Source organism: Macaca thibetana, chromosome 9 (genome assembly GCF_024542745.1).
Source record: "Macaca thibetana thibetana isolate TM-01 chromosome 9, ASM2454274v1, whole genome shotgun sequence".
NCBI classification, from domain to species: domain Eukaryota; kingdom Metazoa; phylum Chordata; class Mammalia; order Primates; family Cercopithecidae; genus Macaca; species Macaca thibetana.
Window position 1 is genome coordinate 93,771,195 of NC_065586.1, and position 26,067 is coordinate 93,797,261.

At 48.1% G+C, this 26,067-nt stretch overlaps 3 protein-coding genes across 14 annotated transcripts in view; 1 reads left to right on the top strand and 2 right to left on the bottom strand.

The window, feature by feature from the left end:
* LOC126962272 (WAS/WASL-interacting protein family member 3-like) lies at window positions 1-5,601 on the bottom strand. Its single transcript, XM_050803134.1, has 2 exons — window positions 4,891-5,601; window positions 1-29 (listed from the first exon to the last, which is right to left on the bottom strand). The coding sequence occupies exons 1-2, from the start codon at window positions 5,294-5,296 to the stop codon at window positions 1-3; spliced, it is 435 nt and encodes a 144-aa protein (XP_050659091.1). The 5' UTR covers window positions 5,297-5,601.
* The window catches only part of MMS19 (MMS19 homolog, cytosolic iron-sulfur assembly component), a 458,727-nt gene that overhangs the window by 273,426 nt on the left and 159,234 nt on the right, over window positions 1-26,067 (bottom strand). The window lies entirely within an intron of this gene.
* Window positions 5,012-26,067, top strand: part of ZFYVE27 (zinc finger FYVE-type containing 27) — a 24,287-nt gene continuing 3,231 nt past the window's right edge. Inside the window, exons 1-11 of one of the 12 annotated variants that reach the window (XR_007728582.1) lie at window positions 5,012-5,149; window positions 6,309-6,506; window positions 11,682-11,752; window positions 13,315-13,501; window positions 16,829-16,924; window positions 18,017-18,129; window positions 18,871-19,010; window positions 19,848-19,934; window positions 21,323-21,343; window positions 21,504-21,648; window positions 23,186-25,742. Coding sequence is in view for 9 of the 12 variants with exons in the window: in XM_050802916.1 (XP_050658873.1) it covers window positions 6,310-6,506; window positions 11,682-11,752; window positions 13,315-13,501; window positions 16,829-16,924; window positions 18,017-18,129; window positions 18,871-19,010; window positions 19,848-19,934; window positions 21,323-21,343; window positions 21,504-21,648; window positions 25,696-25,742 (1,104 nt within the window). In the remaining 3 variants the exon portion in view is untranslated. Of the gene's footprint in view, window positions 5,150-6,308; window positions 6,507-11,681; window positions 11,753-13,314; window positions 13,502-16,828; window positions 16,925-18,016; window positions 18,130-18,870; window positions 19,011-19,847; window positions 19,935-21,322; window positions 21,344-21,503; window positions 21,649-23,185; window positions 25,743-26,067 lie in introns of those variants that run through there. The other 11 variants (XM_050802916.1, XM_050802917.1, XR_007728583.1 and 8 more) reach the window with 11 other exon arrangements.

The window sequence follows — 26,067 nt, forward strand, 5'->3', positions numbered from 1 at the left end:
TCAGTAGCACCAGGAGTTGAGGCAGAATGCTGGAGGAGGGAAAGAAGGAACTAGAATTTGATTATGGAAAAATCAGAATTAGACTCGAGAGAGCACAGTCAAGCTGGTCTGTCTCTTAATTATAAGGGGAGGCCTTTGTTCATTGATACTGGCCATGACTATTGTCCCTTTCTGGTTTTTAGAGCCTTCTTGTATCCTCCAATATTCCCTCCAAATAATGTCTAGAAGTTCTTGAATAATATCCCTCAATTCTATAGCTGCTGGAAGAGAAAACAAATACTACTACTCTCCACTGTCAGCCTGAGGCCAAGGAGGAGGAATTGCAAATAAACTAAAATTTAGTTTTAATTTTAGTTTATTTGGAGTAAATTACCAGTGGGAGAATTTCAGGTACTTAGGATATATATATTATTATTATTTTTTTGAGACGGAGTCTTGCTCTGTCGCCCAGCCTGGAGTGCAGTGGCACGATCTCGGCTCACTGCAACCCCCGCCTCCTGGGTTCAAGCAATTCTCCTGTCTCAGCCTCCTAAGTAGCTGGGATTACAGGCATGTGTCACCATGCCCAGCTAATTTTTATTTTTATTTATTTATTTTGAGACCAAGTCTAGCTCTGTTGCCCAGGCTGGAGTGCAGTGGCGCGATCTCGGCTCACTGCAAGCTCCGCCTCCGGGGTTCACACCATTCTCCGGCCTCAGCCTCCCAAGTAGCTGGGACTACAGACGCCCGCCACCACACCCGGCTAGTTTTTTTGTATTTTTAGTAGAGACCAGGTTTCACTGTGTTAGCCAGAATGGTCTAGGTCTCTTGACCTTGTGATTCGCCCGCCTTGGCCTCCCAAATTGCTGGGATTACAGGCGTGAGCCACTGTGCCTGGCCTAGTTTTATAGTTTTAGTAGAGACGGGGTTTCACCTTGTTGGCCAGGCTGGTCTCGAACTCTTGACCTCAGGTGATCTGCCCACCTCAGCCTCCCAAAGTGCTGGGATTACACGTGTGAGCCACTGTGCCTGACCGGTACTCAGGACATTAAAGAAAAAAAAATGTATTCTTCTTAAGAAGGGTGGGGACTCCTTAGCTTAAATACTACATTGTTGAACAGAAAACTTTCCCCATCCTCTTATTCAGATTAAGTCTGCCTCTTCTCTCTGCTCCTACTGTTAGAATAGGATCCCCTGCTTTGTATCATGGCTTAGTCAAGTCAGCGTCCCCTGTTGAACTAAGAGTTCATAGAGGGCAGAATTTCTGTCCAGTTCATTCTTGGTGGTTTCACAGTCATTGGTTTAAGAAATGATTCATGACCAGCCTGGGCAACATAGCGACACCTCATTCTACCAAAAACAAAACAAAACAAAACAAAACAAAAATTGGCCAGGCATGGTGGCTCACGCCTGTAATCCCTGCCCTTTGGGAGGCTGAGGCAGGCGGATCATGAGGTCAAGAGATCAAGACCATCCTGGCCAACGTGGTGAAACCCCATTTCTACTATACAAAAATTAGCCGGGCGTGGTGGCGTGTGCCTGCAGTACCAGCTACTTGGGAGACTGAGGCAGGAGAATCGCTTGAACCTGGGAGGCGGAGGTTGCATTGTGCTGAGATCGTGCCACTGCACTCCAGCCTGGTGACAGAGTGAGACTCCATCGCCAAAAAAAAAAAAAAAAAAAAAAAAAAAAAAATTAAATAGCTGTGTGTGGTGGTGTGTGCCTGTAGCCCCAGCTCCTCTGGAGGCTGAGGCAGGAGGATTGTTTGAGCCAAGGAGTTAGAGTGAGCGGTGATTGCACCATTGCACTGCAGCCTCTGCAGCAGAACAAGACCCTATCTCAAAAATAAAATAAAATTACAATAAAAAAAAATAAAGAGAAGAAAAATAAAAAAGAAATGGGCATTGTTCTGGGGCTTTTGTTGAAAGAGATGTGAATTCTGTGCTGCAAGAGGAAATTGACACGCATGCACTCATTCAAGGAACATTTGTTGGTACCTCGTTTGTGCTAGATGCTGGACACACAGAAATTACAGTCAGTTCCCTCAGGACTCTCACTGTCTAGAGAGAGGAGGAGCCACCAAGTGCTGGGGTGGGGCAGTCCCACAGAGCCAAATCAGAAGGGCACCTAATCCAGACAGTGGCTGCTGATGGGGAAGGTGTCAGAGAAGTCTTTCTTCAGGGGTGAGATCTGAGCTAAATTTTGGAGGAAGAATAAGAGTTGGCCAACTAAAGAATGTGGGGCCGGGCGCAGTGGCTCACATCTGTAATCCCAGCAATTTGGGAGGTGGAGGCGGGTAGATCACCTGAGGTAAGGAGTTTGAGACCAGCTTAACCAACATGGTGAAACTCCATCTCTACTCAATACAAAAAATTAGCCAGGGGTGGTGGTGCATGCTTGTAATCCCAGCTACTTGGGAGACTGAGGTGGAAGAATCGCTTGAACCTGGGAGGCAAAAGTTGCAGTGAGCCAAGATTTCTCCATTGCACTCCAGCCTGGGCAACAAGAGCAAAACTCCATCTCAAAAAAAAAAAAAAAAAAAAAAAAAAAAAAAAAAAAGAAGGTGGGAGTAGAAAGGTGCAGTAATGGGAGAAGGTGTGACACATCTGGGAACTGCCAGAGTTGAATACACCAGGCTTTGGTTTTATCCTGGAGGTCACAGGGTGCCACTGAAACTATCCAGCAAGGGAGTGGTCTGAGAAAGATACAGAGGGGTGAGCAGGGTGGGGGATAGAAGTAGGTGGGGAGTGGTGATGGCCTACCCTGGAATTCAGACCTGAGGCCAGGTTAGGAAACGAAGAAGAGGGGCCTTCAGAAGCTATCTGCATGAGAGACCCAGGAGCCTTCAGGGAAAAGACCCACCCTAAGGGAGGAGAGGCAGAGTCCAGCAGATGCGCCTGGCCCAGCCACAAAGCTAAGTCAATTTCTCTAAGGGGTGGTGAGTGGATTTCTGTATGTAGCTTAGTGATATGTGTGGGAATTGGATCTTTCTACATTTTGACCTTTCGTGGATTCTTGTCTGATTTTTGGGCTAGGGGTGGTGGTGGTAGGGCTTTGAGTAAAAATAAAAATCACAATGATTGCTAACAATTTTTGAACACTTATAACATGCCAGGAATTTACATACTTTAGCTCATTTAATTTTCATCACAGCCCCACACTGAGATTGCCACTATGGTTATCCCCATTTTACAGCTGGAAAAACCAACCAAGCAACTCATCCGAGAAGAAGCCCTCCTACCTTACTCATGTTGGGACTGGCGCATGCCAGGTAATTGACAAAGTCAACTAAAGCAGGGAGCTGTAAGAAAAATACCTACATAGGGTAAGCATTTAATTTTGGGACAATCGTCAATTTATACATAGTTATAAGAACTAACACAGGGAGATCCCACAGACTACCCCCCAATGGTAACATCTTGCAACCCTTCTTAACAGAATGCCTACCATGTGCCAGGTACTGCTTCAGGTGCTGGAGACATAGACACGGGAAACATTAGTCGACAGAAGCCACAAGAGTGAATGAGATCCTCAGGGAGTGTCTGGAGTCAGAAGAAGGGTGGCAAAAGGAGCCCCTGCCTTGAGGGGTAGGAAGAAAAGCCCTAAGGAGACCTTGAAGGTAGGAAAGAGAGAAGGAGAGGATGGTGTCATGAAAGCTAAGGTGGACAATGGTGCCAAGAAGGAAAGACAGTCCAGTGCTTCCGAGGTCACCTGCAAGGAGGCCTGGGAAGTGTCCATTGGATTTAGCAGCTAGGATGTCACAGTGAGCCAAGTAATATGGAGGGGAGCAGGACTACAGTGCAGTGAAGAGTGAACTGGGCAAGGAAGCAGCAGTACAGAGCACTTTACAGTGAGTCTTCCAAATCAGGTAGGAAAGAGGGGGTAAAGTTAGGCTAAAGGAGAAAACTGCCATGAATTTTGTCTCTAAAAATGATGATTAAGAGTTAATGAGAGTCAAGATTTCAGGCCTGTTAGAGCAAAGCCCCAAGGAAGTAAGAGTTGGACCCTGGAGCACAGCTGAGTCCTGGCTGGAGGGGTGGGCCTGTTTTTCTGAAAGGAGATCATGGAGAAAGAGGTGCAGATAAAGCTGTGTGGCTGCTTGAAGAGGGAAGTGATTACTTCCAGCTGGGGCACTGAAGGAAGGGATACAGACATTTGAGTGCCAGGGACATTTGAGGGTAACAATGGAGGGGTTCAGTTGGCCAAAGTTAAAGGCAGCTGAAAGATTGCAGAGGACGAGACCAGGAAATGCAGACCAAGGTGGGTGTGGTATGGTTGGGGTGCTGGGGTCAGATGACACATAAGCTTCAAATTCCCGTTCCCAGTTGCTTCTTAGCTGCGTGTTCCTAAAAGTTCCTTAACACGTCTGAGATTCCCCATCTGTAAAATGGCGACAACCCTAATAGGGTTGTTGGAGGAGGACTAGATAATGTCTAAAAAGAGCTCAGTCCGGTCCAGTGCTTGGCCCCTCCGTACCTGAGCGCCAAGTCACTACTATAAAGCCATCGGACGTGTCCTTTAAGGGAAATTAACTGGGCCACACGGTGTGAAGTGAACTGAGCTTGGAGAAGCCTGCACAGGACCTTGTACACACTAGCTACTCAGGAAACAACTGCACGCTCTGCTGGGCATCTCATATAGGATACGGTTTCCGTCTTTCCTGGGCTCACACATAGTCCCCAGTTCAGTTCCAAAGTTGGAAGGAAAAAGGATGAAGATGTAAATTCTTCAGTTAAGCCTCTCGCCAACTGCTCCTGCGGCGAGGCAGGGCAACGAGGTGCAGGGTCGCCAAGCACGTGCTCCCAAGGGTCCTCACTTTGTGAAACCCGGCCATCCAAGGACAAGGTAACTCCAGCCTGCAGCGCGCGGGGAAAGGCGCGCAGGCGCAGTGCTGGCAAGGGGGGAGCTCACCTGTGCTGGAGTGGGCGGAGCTAAAGCCGGAGCGGCATGACGTCATGAGGACGCAGCCGCAGAGCGATTCACGTCCCGGAAGCGGCCGTGGCGGTGGCGGCGTAGGCGGAGGAGATTTTCGGACCTGCGACTTCCGAACGGTCCTGGCAGGAGGAGCGCCGTTCGGCCGGGGCGGGCCTGAGGAAACGCTCTGGGGCCCAGTGGGTCTCCCCTTGCTTCTGCCCGAACCTGCCGTCTCTCTTACGGAGCCAGTGGCCGGGTACGTGAGGTGCCGGCCCCCCCCACCCCGCGTCCCCGTGTCTCCGCAGGCTGTGTGTAGTTGGGCGCTTGGGCGCAGCGGGGGCCGCCACCTGCTGGCCCCGCGAACTTGGGCGTGGCCTTCGCTGTCCTGCCGCACGGGCTCCATCAGGCCCTCCTGGCTGCAGAGGTCTTGGGCAAGGCCAGTGCGGGCGTCGACCTACCTCACCCCTTCCTGGGCTTCTACCTGGCGCCGCTCTGTGCCTTTTCGCCCTGGCTCGGCCTGCGGTGATTTCGGCTCCCGTTGGCCCCTTTGTCCCATCCCCTCACCATCCCATCAGGTCGCGGCTAATTGCCTGGGACTGGTTTATGTTGCTCTTCGCCGAGGTTCCGCTCCCTCGTTTGCTGCTTAGCGTTCAGGGTAGGACTTTGAACTGGGAAAGACCGTAAAGGCTCCTGGGTTTCCTCATCAGAGAGGGCAGACGGGAATGCGGCGTTGTGATGCCGACTGCCCTGGGCGGAGATGGCCCAGGAAGTTGTTGGGAACTGAAGGGAGTGGGAAGGGTTAGAGGATGGGGCGGGAGTCCTGGAGCACGGTATTTCATTCACTCATTCAGCAGGCATTTGTTAAGCACCCACTGTGTAGAGAAACAGTCGTGAATGGCGGCCAAGTAAGAGCAGGGAGTTTTACTTTGACGTGGTAAGTGCTCTGCACTTGATCTTAGCCACAAGGCCAAGAAGCGATGTGATGTGATAAGTGCTCTGTTAGGGTGAGTACGTGATCCTTTGGGAGCATTGGGGAGGGTCTCCCAGTCCAGAGTTGGAGGTGTTGGCAGAGACTTGCCAGAGTAAGGGAGTGATGTTTAAGCTGATACCTGAAGGATGAGTAGGAATTAACCAGGTAAAGAGTGGGAGAAAAATGTTCCGGGACATCATTTCATTTCAGCCCATGGGCTTCCTCGCTGCAGCGATCGAATATGCTTGGGTTTTATGAATTTTAGTTTTGATGGATCTGTGGGGAAAAGAGCATTGGACGGAGAGTCCAAAGAACAGGATTTTAGGTCTGAATAATTCACTTTGCCTTGCTCACAGGTTTACTGTGGCGCCACCTGAAGCAGTAGGTAGAATTGTGTTGGGGACTAGACGTGCAATGCAAATGTTGGTAATTATTATGGTTACAGGATGCAGACTTCAGAACGTGAGGGGAGTGGGCCGGAGCTGAGCCCCAGCGTGATGCCCGAGTCTCCCCTGGAGTCTCCACCTTTTCCTACCAAGTCCCCAGCGTTTGACCTTTTCAACTTGGTTCTCTCCTACAAGAGGCTGGAGATCTACCTGGAACCCTTGAAGGATGCAGGTGATGGTGTTCGATACTTGCTCAGGTACAGACTTTGTGGAGTTGCTCATGTCTGCTGTGCCTTCTGCCTTCCTGCTCTGTAGTAACTAACACCGGCCATTTAGGCAGTGCCTGGGCTGTCCTTTCTGCCCTAGTGAGGAGCAGTTCTGGGAGGTCTTTTCGGCCTCTAGGTTTATCTAGGCCTACCCTGTGTCTCAGACCCAGCCCAGGAAAGGCAGATACTGGGAATGATCCTGCCTTTCAGCAGGATTCTTCTTTGTGACTGAATAAGCTTCTTCCTCCGGACTGCTGGACAGCCTTGAACATCAGGCCTTCTGCAGCTTAGAGCAGGCTTAATTTTTTCCTTTGCTCCCAATATTGGCTTAATTAATATTTAAAAATTAGGATATAATTTTGAACAAAAGTTTAAGAAATACAAAAATCTATGAATAAGCAGATACCATTTTCACTATTTTTTTTTTTTTTGAGACAGGATCTTGCTGTGTTGTCCAGGCTGGAATGCAGTAGTGTGATCATGGCTCACTGTGGCCTCAACTTCGACTCAAGTGATCCTCCTACCTCAGCCACTGTGCTTGGCTAATAAAAAAAAAAAAAAAATTGTAGAGAGGGTCTCGCTGTGTTGCCCAGGCTGGTCTTGAACTTTTGGGCTCAAGCGATCCTCCTGCCTCAGCCTCCCAAAGTGCTGGGATTACAGGTGTGAGCCACTGTGCCCAGCCCATTTTTGCTAATTTATTGGGATTTTGGATTTTAATTTTTTCCCTCCTATCCTGCTTTGATTTTCATTCTCTATAATTTTCTTTTTTTTCTTTTGGCTCATTTTATTATGTTAAAATTATTATTATTATTATTATTATTTTATTTTATTTTTTTGAGACGGAGTCTCGCTCTGCCGCCCAGGCTGGAGTGCAGTGGCCGGATCTCAGCTCACTGCAAGCTCCGCCTCCCGGGTTCACGCCATTCTCCTGCCTCAGCCTCCCGAGTAGCTGGGACTACAGGCGCCTGCCACCTCGCCCGGCTAGTTTTTTGTATATTATTATTATTTTTTTTGAGACGGAGTCTTGCTCTGTTGCCCAGACTGAAGTGCAGTGGCGCGATCTCGGCTCACTGCAAGCTCCGCCTCCCGGGTTCATACCATTCTCCTGCCTCAGCCTCCCAAGTAGCTGGTACTACAGGCACCCGCCACAACGCCCAGCTAATTTTTTGTTTTTTAGTAGAGATGGGGTTTCACGTGTTAGCCAGGATGGTCTCGATCTCCTGACCTCGTGATCCACCCACCTTGGCCTCCCAAAGTGCTGGGGTTATAGGCGTGAGCCACTGTACCCAGCTGTTAACATTATTTTAAATTACTTATAGGGCATTCTACTCCCTAAATATGTCAGTTTTTATCTCTAAATAATTAAGGATGTTTCTTTCAAGATCAAAGTAATATCATACCTAACAAAATTAATAACTCCTTGGTATCATCCTATACTCAGTTCATATTCCGTTTCCTCAGTTGTACCATCTATTTTGGCTAAATCACATTTCAGTCCAGGACTGTGCATTGTTTGTAGTTATTACGTCTTTTAAGTCTTTTTCAGTCTAATCGTCTCTCATGACATTGACTTGCTGAAGAGACTGAGACTGAACTGACTTTCCTGGAGAATTTGCTACCGAGATTTGTCTGGTTTCTTCCTCGTGGTGCAGACTAGAAGTTATATTTAAAGGTTGAATTTGATTCAAGTTAGAAAAGTTTTTTTTTTTTTCCCCAGAGGTAAATGTTGTGTCCCTGATATTGCATTGCATCAGGAGTCACACAAAAACCTGATTGTCCTAAAGAGCAGAGGTTTTTAACTTGGAGCCTATGGGTGAGTTTTAGGGATCGGTGAATCCCCTGAAACTGCGTGTAAAATTGTGTGTCTGCACATGTGTATATTTCTAGGGAAAAGCTTCTAGTTTTCATCAGATTCTCATAAAGACCCTCAACCCTATAAAATACCTGAGAGAGACTGGTAGGAAGCAGGGTGAGTGGAGTTAGGTTAACCTCTGAGGATGCCATTGTGTATTTATCAACACCTCAGGCTGGAAATAGTGGATGGCTTGTTACTAGTTCTCTGGCCAAGGCCCTACATTTTTCTTGTTCATCCAATTTATGTCAGTATCTGTAGAGATGAGCTAGTCAGTGTTCCAGAGCTGTGTTCTCTAGTGTAAGATCACTGTGCTCTTGGCACAAGGGGTAGTGAGACAGTATGAGGGGAGGCTGTTTTCTCCTTTTATAATCTCAGCATGATGTGAAGTTTGGTCTTTAGGAGAGAGGCTGTGCCCCCTGGCACATTCTTTGTATGTGTGTGTATTGCCCTTTGTGGCAAAGTACAAAAGTTAAGTATATCCTGCCCTGCCCTCCTCCTTTTCCTCTACTAGTCTGTAGTGCTTCTTAGCACACTAATGTGTTAGGGTTTTTCCATTTTACAGAAATTGGAGGATGTGGTAGGATTGGTTAAAGCTGGATGCAGGAGGAGCATTGGACCTAAAAGCCCCCAGGAGCCTGCGGTTTCTGTGCTTCTGGGAGAGGGAGCATTGGTCCGTGAAAGTGGCTGTCACGTTAGTTTGTGCTTTTGATTGTTCTTTTCTTAGTAAAGAGGATTTGACTTTGAAGAGAGACCTAATCTTGGGCTCTGGCTATTAGGTCTGAAGCCTAGAGCTGCAGTAAATTGTTAACAGACTCTCTTCTGGGATCAGCTACTCTACTGCTTGGGTCTCCTGGGACCAAAGTGTCAGTAAAAACATTTTATAGAAGGGAAGAGGCTTTAAAATGAAAGTGACTTGAGTGGTGGTGTGATGTTTTTATTTCCAAAATGGGATTGGCTTTTATTTCACTTTTACCCTGGTAGCTGCCACTAGAGGTTCTGAGGCCTAATTAGGGTGGTACAGGTGGAGTGTGTTGAATTTCAGGAGAAAGACAGAGATGTCATTTCATTCCCTTATAAATTTTATTAAAAAGTAAAAGCCCCTTTACACTGTTGGTGGCAGTGTAAATTAGTTCAACCATTGTGGAAGACAGTGTGGCGATTCCTCAAGGATGTAGAAGCAGAAATACCATTTGACCCAGCAATCCCATTACTGGGTATATATCCAAAGGATTATGCATCATTCTACTATAAAGACACATGCACATGTATGTTTATTGCAGCACTATTCACAATAGCAAAGACATGGAACCAACCTAAATGTCCATCAATGATAGACTGGATAAAGAAAATGTGGCACATATACACCATGGAATACTATGCAGCTGTGAAAAAGGATGAGCTTATGTCCTTTGCAGGGACATGGATGAAGCTGGAAACCATCATTCTCAGCAAACTAACACAGGGAGAGAAAACCAAACACCACATGTTCTCACTTGTAAGTGGGAGTTGAACAGCGAGAACACGTGGACACAGGGAGGGGAACATCACACACCGGGGCCTGTTGGTGGGTGGGGGGCTAGGGGAGGGATAGCATTAGGAGAAATACCTAATGTAGATGACGGGTCGATGGGTGCAGCAAACCACCATGGCACATGTATACCTATGTAACAAACCCACATGTTCTGCACATTTTTCCCAGAACTTATAATAAAAAAGTGGAAGCCCTGCATAAATTAGTTAACCTCATTCAGTAGCTCTGAAATACTCCCATTAGGGCACAAGAAAATATATTTAGCCCCAGCACGGTAGCTTATGCCTTTAATCCCAGCACTTTGGGAGGCCAAGATGGGCAGATCACCTGAGGTCAGGAGTTTGAGAGTTTGAGACCAACCTGGCCAACATAGTGAAACATCCCGTCCCAACTGAAAACACAAAAACCGGCCAGGCATTGTGGTGTGCGCCTGTAATCCCAGCTACTAGGGAAGCTGAGACAGGAGAATCTCGAACCCAGGAGGTGGAGGTTGTAGTGAGCCAAGATGGCGCCACTGCACTCCAGTCTGGGCAACAGAGCGAGACTCCGTCTCAAAAGAAAAAAAAAAGAAAATACATTCAATGCTTTGCTTGCCAACAATTTACCTGTTTATTTTTCTGATATTTTTCTCTCTCCTAATGACTCACCTTATATATTGTCACTGCCTTTAGAATTTGGGTGTCGTCGCTTCATTATTGCATCTGTGCTTCTCTTTCAGTACTAAATGTCCTTTATCGGGGATGGAGCCAGCAGCATTTGCTTGTTCTCAGCAACCTGAGTCTCTGGTCTTCCTTCTTCCCTCTTTAGGGGCTTCTGCATTGCCATTTGGTGGTGGTGGTAGTGGCAGCGACTGTATCTGTGTTTGCTTCTGTCTGTTCCAGCTCACTTAAGGTGTGATTGCTAAGTGAATGCTGCACCCTACTTTCATCTTGATTTTTAATATGTTAAAATATTTACTACTGTTTCTCCTTTTGAATTAATAGGTATTTAAAATAAACTCTCAGATAAACTCAAATTTTCAGAAACATGGACATAAGAAGATAAAGGCACAAACGGGGCCAAAGAAGTCCACAATTTGTTCTTTCTTGATTTCCATATTAGTTGAATCTTGCGCAATGATTATATATTCTTAAGAAATTATAAAAAAGAATAGAGGAAAATATTAAGAATGTTTGTCAGTGTCACCTCTTAAGGAGAGTACAGCCTTACAAAACACAGGTTAAATGGTCTTAACTGGGTTTCTTAACTGATTTTTTTTTTTTTTTTTGAGACAGAGTCTTGCTCTGTCACCCAGGCTGGAGTGCAGTGGCACGATTTCGGCTCACTGCAAACTCCGCCTCCCGAGTAGTTGGGACTACAGGTGCCCACCACCACGCCCGGCTAATTTTTTTGTATTGTTAGTAGAGACGGGGTTTCACCGTGTTAGCCAGGATAGTCTTGATCTCCTGACCTCGTGATCCACCCGCCTTGGCCTCCCAAAGTGCTGGGATTACAGGCGTGAGCCACCGCGCCCGGCCTTCTAAACTGATATTTTATAAATTCTTCCTTTTGGGGGAAAGCACTACAGACCTAACAGTTTCCTCACCCCAGGTGCTAATGTGTGACATCTTACCGCCTCTCCTGGGCACCAGTCCAAGTGAGAGGCCTCCTTTTTGTTTCTCCTTGACTTTCTGTGTTCCAGGCCTCTTTTCTGGTTTGATGTCCCATCTGTGCCGCCCGGTCTCCCCTCCCCAGCTGGAGGAGTGGCTGTCTGTAGTGATCAGGACTCTCTGTATTGTAGGTGGCAGATGCCTTTGTGTTCCTTGCTGACCTGCCTGGGCCTCAACATCTTGTTCCTCACTTTGAATGAGGGTAAGAACTGCCTTCTGGGGCCAGTGGTTTTTGTGAATGAATGTGGGGGAAGAACACCTGGATGCAGCCCCACCCTGTGTGTGGGAGCTGCTCTTACTGTCCTGGAGTTAGTGTTCCTCTGTGTCTGCTTGGAGTCAGAAACAGGCTCCAGAGGGACGATCCAGGCTGAGCTGCCTGCTGTGACCTTGGGCAAATTATTGGACTTCCCTGTTAAGGCCTAATTTTCCTTATCTCTAGAGGGAGGATAAAAATGATGCTTTCCTCCTAGAGTATTTGTGAGGAATGCAGCAGTCCAGGCATAATACTTAGCACAGTGCCTGGCATGGAAGAGGCAGCCAGTGCATTGTAGCTGCTCTCAGTATTATTGTTGTTTCCTTCTTGACTTCCTGCTGAGGATGCATTCACCTTTTTCCATTTTGGTTTTCAAGCTGATTCAAGGGTCATCTGGGGACATGGCATGGGTAAAGGTACTGGGAAGGGGAGCTGATAAGGGATTTTTGCCATACCTGTTGCTTTTCTCTGGTTCAGCTAGTGAGCCTAGCAGGAGCTGCTGGGCAGTCATCAGCAGTGAGGAGTGGCATAAAGCCTTTGAGATAGAAGTGTGGACACATGGGTGTCTTGGGGTCCTGAGTAATGTCTCCTATGAACCTCTTAACTACAGTACATACTGTGACCCTACCCTGTCGGTGGTTGGCACTGGCAGATGGCCACATAAAAAGACCCCTCAGGGTGAGAATAAAGAGTCTGGGACAGAATGTTTGGAGGAGCTGGGCCATTATTCATGTTTTTGTTCTTATATTTACCTTGTATTTCTCAGGTGTCTTCTTTGTTTCCTCTGGAGATAGGGATCGAGTAGGTTGAAAATAAATCCAGTTCATACAAGATCTCATTTTCTGTTTCTTAGTTGGACTCATCTTTACCTGTTCAAAACTTTGTAGGATGTTTGATTTTTTCTATATATGCTCCCAAAGTAAATCAGTTCCTGTGACATGTTTAATAAGCATTTATTATGTGCCCGCTGCTCTGTTAGCTTGCTGTTGGGGTGCCATGTTACATGGAAGAAGTTCCTCCTTTGAATTTTGTCTCAACTTCGCCATTTCTCAAGGCACAGTTGTCTGCAGTGTCCTAAAAGCTGAACGAAAGACCTTCCAGTCTTCCTTAGTGGCCCAGAGGTCTGAGTGTCAGGCACCAGGAGCACCTGGCAGTCACACTCCAGTGTGAACCTCCTACTGTGTGCTAGCAGCGTCTTAAAATGTATTAAAAGTGAGAATGGAGCCACAGCAGTGACCAAAGGGACAAAGTCCCAGCCCTCAAGAGCTTACTTAGTAGAGGAGACAACAGACATGCCTGTAATGTGTCATGTGGTGATAAGGTCTATGAGGAGTGAAGCTGGGTTAAGGGGGCTGGAGAATAGGGTTGTGACACTGTGTCATACAGGGCCATCAGGGAAGGCCTGACTGGCAGAGCCCTGGAGGAGGTGAGGAACAAGCAGTGGGCGTCTGGGTGGGCCGACTCCTGGTCTTTGCTTACCTGTGTTACCTGCAGTGTTTTTGATTCTGTAGGTGCATGGTACTCAGTAGGTGCCCTGATGATTTCAGTGCCCGCCCTCCTGGGCTACCTTCAGGAGGTTTGCCGGGCACGGCTGCCTGAGTCCGAGCTGATGCGGAGGAAGTATCATAGCGTGAGGCAGGAGGACCTGCAGAGAGTTCGCCTGTCTCGTCCCGAGGCCGTGGCTGAGGTGAAGAGCTTGTGAGTATGGAAGAGAGGCCAGGGAGGTGGGGGAACATGACACCAAGTGCTAGCTTTGTGTGCCAGACATTATATTAGGCAAACCACAGCTGTTATTTCATTTACCCTTTTTAACAGTTCTGGGAGGTAGCTAATATTAACATCTTCCATTTATGGGTAAAGAAAAAGGCTGACTTACTTAGCTAGAAAGTGGCCAAGCTGGGATGAGAATCTAGATCTAGCTGTTTTCACAGCTCCTATTCTTTCTGCTGGAGAGACAGTTTAGGGTCTTGATTAAGCATGTGCATGTATAAGCCACTGCCTGGGTTCAAATCCCAGCTCTCCCATTTACTTGCTGTGTAGCATTGGGCAAGTTGCTTAGCCTCTCCGTGTCTCAGGTTTCTCATCTGTTAAAATGGAATGATAACAGGGCTTACTCACAAGGTGGTTGTGAAGATTGAACAGGTGTCTGGTACCGGGGAAGTGTTGAGTAGATACTAGTTATCACTATACTGTGGAGAAACTTCCTAAACATGACAGAGCTGGTACTTCCGAGGAAGCATTATAAGACTTGAAAAATACTCATCTAACAACTTCAGTAGCAGTGGGCATTTACCCCTCCCTTCCCTGGAGTGGGGTCTCTGCATTCTCTTGAGATATAGTAGGAGCAAAAGAAGTTAAAAACAAATAGATGTCTGGGCCTCACCCCCAGAAATTGAGTCAGTTTTCTGGAGTGGGGCCTGGATATGTAGTTTTTTTAAAAAAGACTTTCTTACTTTGAAATAGTTTTTTATATGTGTGTGTGTATACATACACACACACATATATATATATATATATATATATATTTTTTTTTTTTTTTTTGAGACGGAATCTTGCTGTGTCGCCCAGGCTGGAGTGCAGTGGCACAATCTCGGCTCACTGCAAGCTCCGCCTCCCGAGTTCATACCATTCTCCTGCCTCAGCCTCCCGAGTAGCTGGGACTACAGGCGTCCACCACCAAGCCCGGATAATTTTTTGTGTTTTTAGTAGAGACGGAGTTTCACCGTGTTAGCCAGGATGGTCTCGATCTCCTGGCCTCGTGATCCGCCCGCCTCGGCCTCCCAAAGTGCTGGGATTACAGGCATGAGCCACCATGCCCGGCCGTTTTTTTGAGACCGAGTCTTGTTATGTCACCCAGGCTGGAATGCAGATCTCGGCTCACTGCAACCTCGGCCTCCTGTGTTCAAGCGATTCTCATGCCTCAGCCTCCAGAGTGGCTGGGATTACAGCTTCCACGTCCAGCTAATTTTTGTATTTTTCGTAGAGATGAGGTTTCATCATGTTGGCCAACCTGTTCTCGAGCTTCAGCCTCAAGTGATCTGCCTGCGGCCTCCCAAAGTGCTGGGATTGCAGGCATGAGCCACCGCACCCAGCCTGAAATAGTTTTAAACTTAAAGAAGTGCAAGAATAATACAAAGAACAGCCTTATGCCCTTTACCCAGATAGAACAATTGTTAACATTTTGGTGTGTTGGCTTCGTCTGTCTCTCTACATATACATATTCTTTTCTTTTTCCTAAACCATTTGAAAGTAAGTTGCAAACGTAACTGTTTACCCCAAATACTTCAGCATTTTATTTCCTAAGAACAAGGACATTCTCTTATATATCCACAGAACTGTAATCAAAATTAGGAAACTTAACACTGATAACTAATGTATAATTCGTAATCAGATTTTACCAGTTATATTAATAAAGTTCTTTTTCTTCTTTTCTTTTCATTTTCTTTTTTTTTTTTTTTTTTTTTTTTTTACTTTTTGAGATGGGGTTTTGTTCTGTCGTCTGTGCTGGAATGCAGTGGCATGATCATGGCTTACTGCAGCCTTGACCTCCTGGACTCAAGTGATCCTCCTGCCTCAGCCTCCTGAGTAGCTGGGACCACAGGCACATGCACCATGCCCTGCTAATTAAAAAAATTTTTATGTAGAGATGGGGTCTCACTGTCTTGTCCAGTCTCGCTTCGAATTCCTGGGCTCAAGCAATCTTCCTGCCTCAGCCTCCCAAAGTGCTGGGACTACAAGTGTGCGCCAGTGCAGGTGGCCTAATAGAGTTCTTTGTATCAGTTTCCCTGATCTGGGATCCAACTCAGGATTATACATCATGTTTAATTTTTTTTTATGTTTCTTTAGTCTTCTTTAATGTGGAGCAGTTCCTCGGTCCTTGTTTCTTGTGACATTGACATTTTTGAATAGTACAAGCTTATTATTTTGTAGAATCTCCCTCATTTTTGGATCGTTTGGTTCCTTGTGATGTGTCATGTTCAGTGCATCTGTATCAGGAGGCACATGATGTCAGGAAATACTGACTTTGATCACTTGGTTAAGGCATCCGTACCGTAAATTACCATTTTACTCTTCTTTGGTAGTAATTTGAGGGGAGATACTTTGAGACTATGTAAATATCTTGTTCCTCATCAAACATTTACCCACTGCTTTAAAAATCCATTGATGGGTCTTGCCTTAATCAGTTTATTACTATGATGGTTGCAAAGATGATCTTCTAATTATTCTATTTGCATTTTTTTAAAACTGGCTTTCTACTATAAGAAAGCTCTTCCTTCTTATTTATTATCAGTATGAACTCATAGATTTATATTTTATTTGATGAGTTAGAATCTATTACTGTCATTATTTATTTTGATATCAAATTGTCCTAAATTTGGCCAGTAGGAGCTCTTTTGAGTTGGCTCTTGTTTGCATTGGTCCCTGTCAATTTTGAGTGCTTCCTTACTTTATGGTACAACAGGATGGTCAAATTCATCTTATACTTCCCTGCCGCAGCCCTGAAATCAGCTTGTCTCCAAGTTTCCTGGTTTGCCTTCGGAAACCCAGATCTAGGTTCAGATTGTGCTCATGGCTTCTGTGGTTCATCCATGTTTAAAAAAACAACAGCCAGAACTCCCCAAGTGAGTCTGTTTGATATCCTAGGTGGAGAATATCATGCCATTTTTTCTGACAGCTGCTGTGTACCTGTGAGGTGGGTCCTCTGATCCTCATTTTATAGATACAGAAGCTACAGCCCTGGAGAAGTTTAGTAGCCTGCCTGACATCAACAGCTAGGAAGAGACAAAAGAAGGAACATTTATACTGTTTCCACCTCAGCAAGAGGCTCCAAAAATGGGACTGAAATGTAGCTCGGGTGGCTTAGCCAGGCCCGTTTCTCCCATGCTGTCTCAACCCCTTTCTCTTTAAGCATATGGTGAGTGTGTTTAGAGAGATTGACCATCCCTAGCCAGCTGTACCTGCAAGGCCCCAGGCTCCACTTCCCAAGGGAGTGGAGCCTACTCACCAAAGCCCCTGTATCTGTAGCTTGATCCAGCTGGAGGCCTTCCTGAGCCGCCTGTGCTGCACCTGTGAAGCTGCCTACCGTGTGCTGCACTGGGAGAACCCCGTCGTGTCCTCACAGTGAGTGACCCCTCCTCTCCCACCACTACCCTGTTGGAATTTGCAGCTTGAGCCTGAGCAAAGCCAGCTGCCTTGAGAGGACCTCTGCCCCTCCTACCTCAGGGGAAGAGCTCGCCTCCTGGGCTCTTGTGTGTGTATCTGCGCATATGCTTGTGGGCTCTAATGTAGGCTTTTGTTTAGATGCTTTCTTTTATGTGTGGTAAAAATATTTTAATAATAGGAAAATAACTCACCATGTAATCCACTGTGCAGCCCAATCTCATATTTGTTTTGCTTGCTAGAATTTGTCATATGCATCTACTTTATGGATGTATAATTTCGTAGTGTATGTTTGATTTTTCTTTTGTTTTCCACTTATTAAAGATGATTTTCTTTGTTGTATAGCCTTTGGAATTATTTATAATACCAGATTAATATAGATGGCAAATATAGTTTATGGAACCATTCTGTTATAGACTTAATCAATTTCTCTTTACTAACCCCATGGTAAACATTTTTATGGATTTAGCTTTAATCTGTTAGAAAATTTTTCTTAGAATAAATTCAAGGATGAAACTACCATATCAAACAGAATGGGTGTTTTTGAGGCTCTTTAATGTGAATAATAGTGATAACTAATGTTTGTTGTCTTCACCTGGTGCCAGGCACTGCTCAACACGTCCTCTGTGTTATCTCACTCTTACAGTAACTCCATTAGTAGGCGCTATTTCAGTCCCCATCTTACACAGGTAGGGAGCCGTGCCCAGAGAACCAAGAGACTTCTCAGAATGAGAAGTGGCAGAGCTGGATTCAATCCCAGTCTGTCTTACTCTAGACTTCAGAGTCTAGACCTTGAGGAGTGATCATGGTTGAACGAGTTCATGTGCCCCCAGCTGATACCACCTCGGCCTCACCAGCATTAGATGTTTGCACTGGTGACTTGTAGTTCTCAGTCTTCATCGCCATTTTCCACTGGTTTGATGAGCCGGTCTTGTCAGTTTATTAATGTGCCCAGAGCTGTGTCTCACCTGGACCCCACTGTGGGTTTCCTCCAAACCCGTCTCCTTCTGCTGTTATGAATTTCTGATCTTGTGGTTCTTCCCTGTCATCCAGGTTCTATGGGGCTCTTCTGGGCACGGTCTGCATGCTGTATTTGCTGCCACTCTGCTGGGTCCTCACCCTTTTAAACAGCACCCTCTTTCTGGGGAATGTGGAGTTCTTCCGAGGTAAGCCCTGGAGGGCCTGACAGGGACGGGGCCCAGGCTGGTTCTGATGGCTAGGCTAGGCTCCGCAGTTCTGTCTCTATAGCTAATCATCAGTTTGCTGTGCTTCCACAAGGGGCAGCACCACACTGGGGTCCTCTCTCATGGGTTCTGTGTCTCTGAGATGTTAGATGAAGCTGGAATCTCACCAGGGGAGGCTGCTACCATTAGGCTCCCATCTCCCTTCCCTCCCTTCCCAAGGCAGATGAATCACTGCTTATATGATATGCTGGCTTCTGGAAGATGAGGGAAGGATGTTTTCCCAAAGCTGCCACCCATCCCCTGGGGTGCAGCCACCTGGAGTTGCTACCCCATGTCTGTGTGATCCCAGAGTACCCGTCTGTTGTCTGGCTTCTAAAGCGCGAAGCAGTCTGGAGAGGCACTGAGTCCCAGAGGCCTGAGTCTGTACCTATGTTGGGTGATTGCTGTATTTGTTTTCTTCCCTGTGGTAGAGTAATTAATTACAGAAGCTGTGATTTATTGACCATTTACTACATTTAATCTCTGTAGCCGTCTGGGGCAGGTGGTGGTATCTAAGTTTTGTTGAAGAGGCTCAGGTTAGGTGACTTGCTCAGAGTTAGGAGGGCGACTCTTTCCCGTAGCAGAGGGAGGAGAGGCCAGCCAGCTGCAGAAGTGGGTACCCCCAAAGTGCCACTCATGGTGTCTCATTTTTGCCTCCTACCCTGTTCTCTGTTCCCTGGGTAGTTGTGTCTGAGTACAGGGCATCTCTGCAGCAGAGGATGAACCCAAAGCAGGAAGAGCATGCCTTTGAGAGCCCTCCACCACCAGATGTTGGGGGGAAGGGTGGTCTGATGGACAGCACGCCTGCCCTCACACCCACGGAGGTAAGTGCCACTGTCAGGGCAGAGCCTGCTGTGGCAGCTTGTGGGCCCCTCTGTTATCAGCTTGTTTATGGCTCCTGGGCTGGCCTCTGTTGTAGTTCCTGCTGTTTCCCAGGCCTTATCTCCCCTGAAGTGTTTAATAATAATAGTTGCAATAAAAACAGCTACTCCATGCTTCATTGAGTGCTTACCCTGTGTCAGATGCTGCTTCAAGTGCTTTATAGATAGACAGTCACGTCATGGAGTGCAGGTTCGTTCTTTCTCCTTTTCTTTCTTTTTTTTTTTTTGTTTTAATTTTTTTTGAGATAGGGTCTCCCTCTGTCACCCAGGCTAGAGTGCGGTGGGGCAATCACGGCTCACTGCAACCTCCACCTCCTGGGCTCCGGCAGTCCTCCCGTCTCAGCCTCTTGGGTAGCTGGGATGCAGGCATGTGCCATCATGCCCAGCTAATTTTTTTGTATTTTTAGTAGAGATGAGGTTTTGCTACGTTGCCCAGGCTGGTCTCAAACTCCTGGGCTCAAGTGATGTGCCTGTCTCGGCCTCCCAAAGTGCTGGGATTACAGGCGTGAGCCACCACACCAGGCTGGTGTCTAAGACCCCAGCCCTGTGGTTCTAGAGCTCATACCCTCAACCACTGTGTGATGCGGCCACTGTAGGGCCAGCCGTGCTCGTGCTTCCATCTCCCTCACCCTGCCAGGCTAGAGGTTGCTCCTTCCTGTGATTTCCTTCTTTCTTGCAGTTGTGCCATTTCCTGGTGTTTTGGGTAGCCTAGATGCTGGCTTGGGGAGGTGGTCCTCTGCCTTAGGGAGCAACGCTGCCATCCTTCTCCTTCTGTCATAGAGTCTCTCTTCCCAGGACCTCACACCGGGCAGCGTGGAGGAGGCTGAGGAGGCTGAGCCAGATGAGGAGTTTAAAGATGCGATTGAGGTGGGTGGCCCTTCCCCAGCATCCTCTATTGAGCAGGCCAAAAATTGGGTGGTCCTGGAGCTGTTTTTTGTTTTTGTTTTTCAATGTCCAAGTGAGAAGCTAAAACTTGCTGTGAGCTAGAACTGGTTGAAAGGGTGCCACTGAACCCCTCCCCGCTCCTGTTTCTTGTTGAGCCAGCTGTCCTGGGTGCCCAGGGCAAGAGTGGCTCTGGAAGTCTCTGGGTAATGCCCTACTCGGGGAGCTGGATGATTTCTGGCCTTTGCTGGAGACCGTGAGCTTGGTGCCTTTGATATAGGAAAGGCAGCTTTTGAGGAGGCTGCTGCCCTGGGTCTCCGCTCTTCTGCAGAGTGAGTTCCATAAGATGTCCCTTTGCCGGGCAGGGAGGGGAGGTTGGAGAAAGTAGTTGCGTGGCCAACTGCTAGGTCGGGGAAGTTAAACAGCCTTCTTGATTTTAGGATGGTGATTCAGACTGGTAGTTTGCAGAAGTTGTTTTATTTGGCATGCAAAGTTTCAAAATAATTTTTTGAGCCAATGTTTAAATATGGAGAGATTTTTGTTAGAACTGCAGGTTTCCAGTTTCTCTGGTAGCCCTGAGTATGCAGCAGTAGGTGTTGCTAAGGAGCTGCTGTCCCCTTTACGCAGGTCACATGTGGCTACAGGTGGTCTTCAACACCCCTGCTGTATCTTGTCGCTGAGATCAAGTGGCAGTTGCCATTTGTCACATTTGCGTTTTTGTTTTTCTTAGAGTAGGATATAATTTCTCTTGATTTATCTCTCTTTGTAAAGTGGGAAATTGAGATATAAGAAAAACACCTCGTGGATTTCCACTAGGCCTGTGATTTACCCCAACTCACCTCAATCATACATCAGCCCAGGCCATGCAGGCATTTGACTTTCTGATGGCTAAAAGATTGCTCCAAAACTTTGATATATAATTATAGACCGTGAATCTTGGTGGAGGGAATATGTAGAGCAGGGGTTTTCAAGCATTTTTGTTCATGACCTGTAGTAAGGAACACGTTTTGCATCTTGACCCAGTTCACACTTAGGTCTATAAAATATGTAAAACTTAAGTGAAACAAAAGTTTCCTGAAAATACATTTTAAGGGATATTTTCTTTCCTTTTTTGTTCTACTCAAATAAAGACCTACTAAATTAATATCACCCAGTTTGAGAAACAGTAGTACCCAGCTTTCTCCAAGGCCGTTCGATGCTGGGATCCTCTTTTGGCGGGGGCGTCTGTCAACGTAACCATTTGGGAAGTGCGCAGAGCTCAGAGCAGTGCTTCCATGTTTCCCTCTGCTTGGGGGCCCCTCCGGGCAGCTTCTTTCTTCTTGCTATCTTTTTCTCTCTGTTTTCTCTCCTCTTCCCCGCACCTTGGGAGGCAGGAGACCCACTTGGTGGTGCTGGTAAGTGGAAGCCTTGGTGGGTGGGCAGGGGCTGGGCTGGGGAGGGTAGCTGAACCGGCTGCTGCCACACCTCGTGGGGGCTGCTGTGCCGGATGCCTCTGCACACAGGTCCCGCAACCTTGCAAGAGGTGGGCAGGACTGGAAGGAGCTGTTCCCACAGGAGGATGATGAGGGTGTCCCGTGCCCAGCAGAGGACGAGCTGGCCCTGCAGGACAACGGGTTCCTGAGTAAGAATGAGGTGCTGCGCAGCAAGGTGTCTCGGCTCACGGAGCGGCTCCGCAAGCGCTACCCCACCAACAACTTCGGTTCGGCCAGGGCACAGGGCTGGGCTGGTGGGGGAGTAGGGTGGGACTGCTGGGACTCGGCGGGGGAACACCCAGCCACCGGGGCAGAGTCTCAGAACTGTGGGTACTGACTTGTGACAAGAGCAAGGAGTGAAGGTGTGTCCACGGGACCCTGGGGCGCTAGCAGATGCCCGGCAGGACTGTTGAGGGAGTGGGTGTGGGTTCCTTCTTATCCCTCTGTCCTGATTGGACATTCACTTGTGGGAAGACAAGGAACTCAGTTTGGGAAATGCCATCCCGGGACTGCAGAGAACCGTAATCCTGACAGAACTTCAGAAGGCAGTGTAGCATGATGGCGAGGAACAGAGTGGAGTCTCACCGCTTGCTGCAAATCCCAGCTCAGCCAGGTGTCCTTGAGCAAATTATTTCACACCCTGTGCCTCAATTGCCCCTTCTGTAAAAGGGGGATCATCATTCTGACCTCATAGGGTTGTTACAGGTCTCATGTCAAATGAGACAGTAGTACTTATGAAGGGCACAGTGCTGGTTGGTTCATAGTGAGTAGTGGGTGCAGTTAATGTGGGAGGCCCTGGCCCACCCCGTGGGTTCCTAGGATCCTGTCTTGGTCTTTCTCATCCAACTGGAAGCAAGTTGAAGCAAACATTGTTTCTCTGGACATCATAAGAGCCCTGAGTTCACCTCTTCCCAGTCAGTCCTTATTTTACTGAGGGTTGGGGAGAGTGGTCAAGGAAGGCAGCTTTGGAGAAGGGTGGACTTGATGGTTAGCACAGCTTGGAGACCTGGCTTAGATCAGCAGTGTTGGGAGCTGAGCCACGTGACAATTGTGGAGGAAGCCTAGAGTAGCTAGGTTGACCTGGGAGCCGCTTGCTCCTGAGGAAGGGCCCTCCTGCCTGCTGTCAGATGGGAGCAGGGGAAGGGGGCAGTACTGTGGGTTCTGGTGTCAAGTTCTAGGGTCTGTGCCCTGGAAGAAGCCTATGGAGTTTATCTTGAGGAATTTAACTCAGGGCCCCCAGGGTCCTGCCTTCCTACCCCCGCAGCAACCAGCGCAGTTGTTTTCTCAGGATTAGATGTCCTGGACAGGCTCTTTCCTTCTGCTGTGTGAATGTCCCCCAGTTATTCAAGATCTCTTTCTTTTTTTTTGAGACAAGGTCTCTGTGTCTCACAGGCTGGAGTGCAGTGGCATGATGACAGCTCACTGCAGCCTCCACTTCCTGGGCTCGAGTGATCCTCACAGCTCAGCCTCCCGAGTAGCTGGGACTGCAGTCATGCAGCACCATGCCTGGCTAATTTTTGATTTTTTTTTTTCTAGAGACGGGGGTCTTACTTTGTTCCTCAGGCTGGTCTCGAACTCCTGGGTTCAAGTAATCCTCGTACCTTGGTCTTCCAAAGTGTTAGGATTACAAGTGTGAGCCACCACTCCTGGCCCCTTTGTTTTATTTATGCTGCTGGCTGACTTCTGTAGGGCATTCTGTATGTTCAGTGATCTGTTTACCCTCCATACTTGCACATGTGTGATCTCATTTCATCCTTACTGTAGGTGTGACAGGAGCAGGCAGTTCTTAAGGGCTCAGAGCAGCCAGGTTCCAGCAGTCCCCAGTAGCACTACACACAAGAAGTATTACTCTGGTCCAGCAAATAATTTTCTATTTCTACAACTTCTAAGTTAAGGTACTTAGTTGTTCCCATTTTACAGATGAGTAACCTGAGGTAAAAACAGTGCTTTGTCCAAAGACTTTAGCCTGGAAATGGCAGAGCTGTGACTCAAATTCAGATCGTCTAATTCGGCTCTTGTGTTCTTTGTACCTCTTCATCCTCCCTCTCCATTTTCCCTTTACCCTCATGTGTGGAGTCCCTTGTTTTATGCCTGTCCCGTTTTTGCATTTGATTTTTGATTTGGATAATCTCTGCCAACATGGGCAGAGGCCTTTTCAGTTTCCCTCAAGGATAGCAAGGGCAGAAAGTGCTTCTTTTCCTAAACCCCTCTTAGCTCCTCATCCTTCAAGACCGCTCACTTCTTTCCCTTTTCTGAAATGTTCTCAAGCTCTTTGCCCTGAGGACAGGTGTAGCAGCTCTGCTCCTGCAGCCTCTGCTCATGGGTCTGGGTCCTGAGAGCAGGGCGAGGGGAGCTGCTTTGGGGGCTATCTTTCTCCATTTCAACTGCTATAATGAAATACACTAAGCCACGTGGCTTTTAAGTAGTGGAAATCTTTCTCAGTTCTGGAGGCTGGAAGTCCAAGATCAGGGTGTCAGCAGGATCAGGTTCTGGTGAGGTCCATTTCCGTCATCATAGCACCTTCTCACTGTGTCCTCACGAGAAGGTGGGAGGGTCACAGCAGTTCCCTGGGGCCTCTTTTATAAGGGCACTAATCCCATTCACGAGGGCTCCACCCTCATGACCCAGTCACCTCCCAGGGACCCTGCCTTGGGTGTTAGGATTCCACATGTGAATGTTGGGGGACTGTAGCGGGGGCCATTCTGTTTACCCCTGCCCGTGGATGAGGGGATGCATGGGGAGAATGAGGGCAGACTGTGCAGGAGCTTCTCTGTGGCCTCCGTGTGGGAGAGGTCTTGGTGGGGAGGGCCCTCCTTTGTCCTGAAGGCTCCGTGACTGTTGCCCTGGCAGGTCCCACTGGGCCTTAGTGCCCTTGCTCTCATGGCCTCGGTGGCATCATCACATGGTGAGTGAGGATGGGTGAGTCCAGGCCGTTGCTGAGAAGGGGCAGAAAGAGTTGGTAGGTGTTGGAAGGGAACATCACCTGAGTGAGGTGCTGTCAGTGCCCAGAGCCCTCCCTGGCTCTGGCCTGTGTGTGGGTTCACAGCTGTCTCACCAGCCCACTTGGCTGTCCTGGGCTGCTTGGCCCTGGCATCCCATTCAGTTCAGAGGAGCCCTTGGGCACAGGCCAGTTGTCAGTCTTTGAGTAGCTCCTTTTGCCTGTCCCATTCACCTGCCTCCCTTGTTAAGGAGAGGCTGGGGCAGGCTGGCTTCCCCAAATTCTTAGTGTAGGGACAGAATCTTGGAGCAGCCAGTTTCCTGGTTTGGCACCAGCAGCAGGCTTGTTCTTCTCTTTCCCTGGCTGATTGACAGAGTGGGCATTTATCTGAAGCGCTTTGGCCTCAGATTTCCCCTGGCTCTAGCTCAGGTCTTCCTTTCCCTGAACCTAGGGAGTCTCCTTTAGCAAGAACTTCAGGTGATTTTGGCTGGACAGAGGAAGGGACCACGTGTAGCCGTCAATAAAGCTTTGGGGCCTTTGTGTGAAAGTGAGGCATGGTGCTCTGTACCTGCCCAGACAGGTGGTCCGGCTGGGTCACAGCAGGACTATGGGCCCCACATCCCAGAAACCTCCTCCTTCCCTATCTTTCCTCTCCTTTTACACCCTATTGTTGTCTTCTAGCCATTTTCTAAGCTGCCGTTGCCCCTCCACTGTTGCCGGGCACTTGGCCATCCTGGCATCTCTGGTGGTTTAGGCAGGACCTTGCCTTGCTCTGCGTCCCCCCATGCCACTCACTGCCTACCACAATTGAGCATTCTACCCTTCATGTCTTCTCGGAATATGCCTGGCTCTCAGCTTCTGTCCTACAGTCTTCAGGGGACAGAAAGCAGGAGTTTGGGTTTTTAGGAGGAGTTTCTGTCTTTAGCCTGTGGGTGGAGTATTTGTAAGGCATTGCTCTGGAAAGGGTCGTGTTAGGCAGGTGTCATTTGGGAATGCCTGTGGTCAGGTCCCTGCCAGCTTAGCTGGCTTTCCAGGAGTGGATTCTGCTGGGTGCTCCTTGAGTTCTGTTGAACCTGCAGGTGGGGCCACTCAGCTCTGGAAGGGTTCAGGGACTGGTACCTATGTATGGCTGGAGACATCAGTTCTCAGGGGCTATCAGTGTTCTTAGTTTGAGTCCTTCTTTCTGGCTCTGAATCTGGCCTTGCTCCCTGGCTCACTGTGTCCACCCAAGGAGGCTGGGCAGGTGTCCTGAGTATCCCATTTAGAAGCGCCAGGAGCAGGTGAGCGTGAGAGTCCTGGGATGGGCGGGGACTGAGCTGCTGCTTCTGTTTCTCAGGAAACTGCACAGGCTGCTCGGCCACCTTCTCAGTGCTGAAGAAGAGGGTGAGTGTGAGGTTGCATTTGTTGGGAACAGTGTCCTTGGGACTGTCGGGTGGGGAGGAGTTGAGGGGAGTCACTGAGGAAGTCTGGCTTGGGTCACATTGGGCCTGGCAGTGGCTTTCTGGAGTGAGTGTGCCCTCCCCTGCCCCTGTGCCACCTTTCACCAGTCTCCCCAGGGGGCATTCCATTTGCTGTCTTTCCTGCTCCACTTGTGCATCCCCCAGTCCCAGTTTCCTTGGGTGGGATCAGCTGGTGTAAAGGAGGGAGGCGATGAGAACTCCAGGTGCCTGAGGGTGGGGGACACACTGACCTTGGCTCTTGTCTGCAG

Coding starts and splice junctions, on each gene's coding strand:
- LOC126962272 (XM_050803134.1), bottom strand. CDS start 5,296: ATGGAGCCCGTGCGGCAGGACAGCGAAGGCCACGCCCAAGTTCGCGGG. Junction 30..4,890: donor CTCCGCCCACTCCAGCACAG/GTGAGCTCCCCC, acceptor TCCCTCCTCCAG/CATTCTGCCTCAACTCCTGG.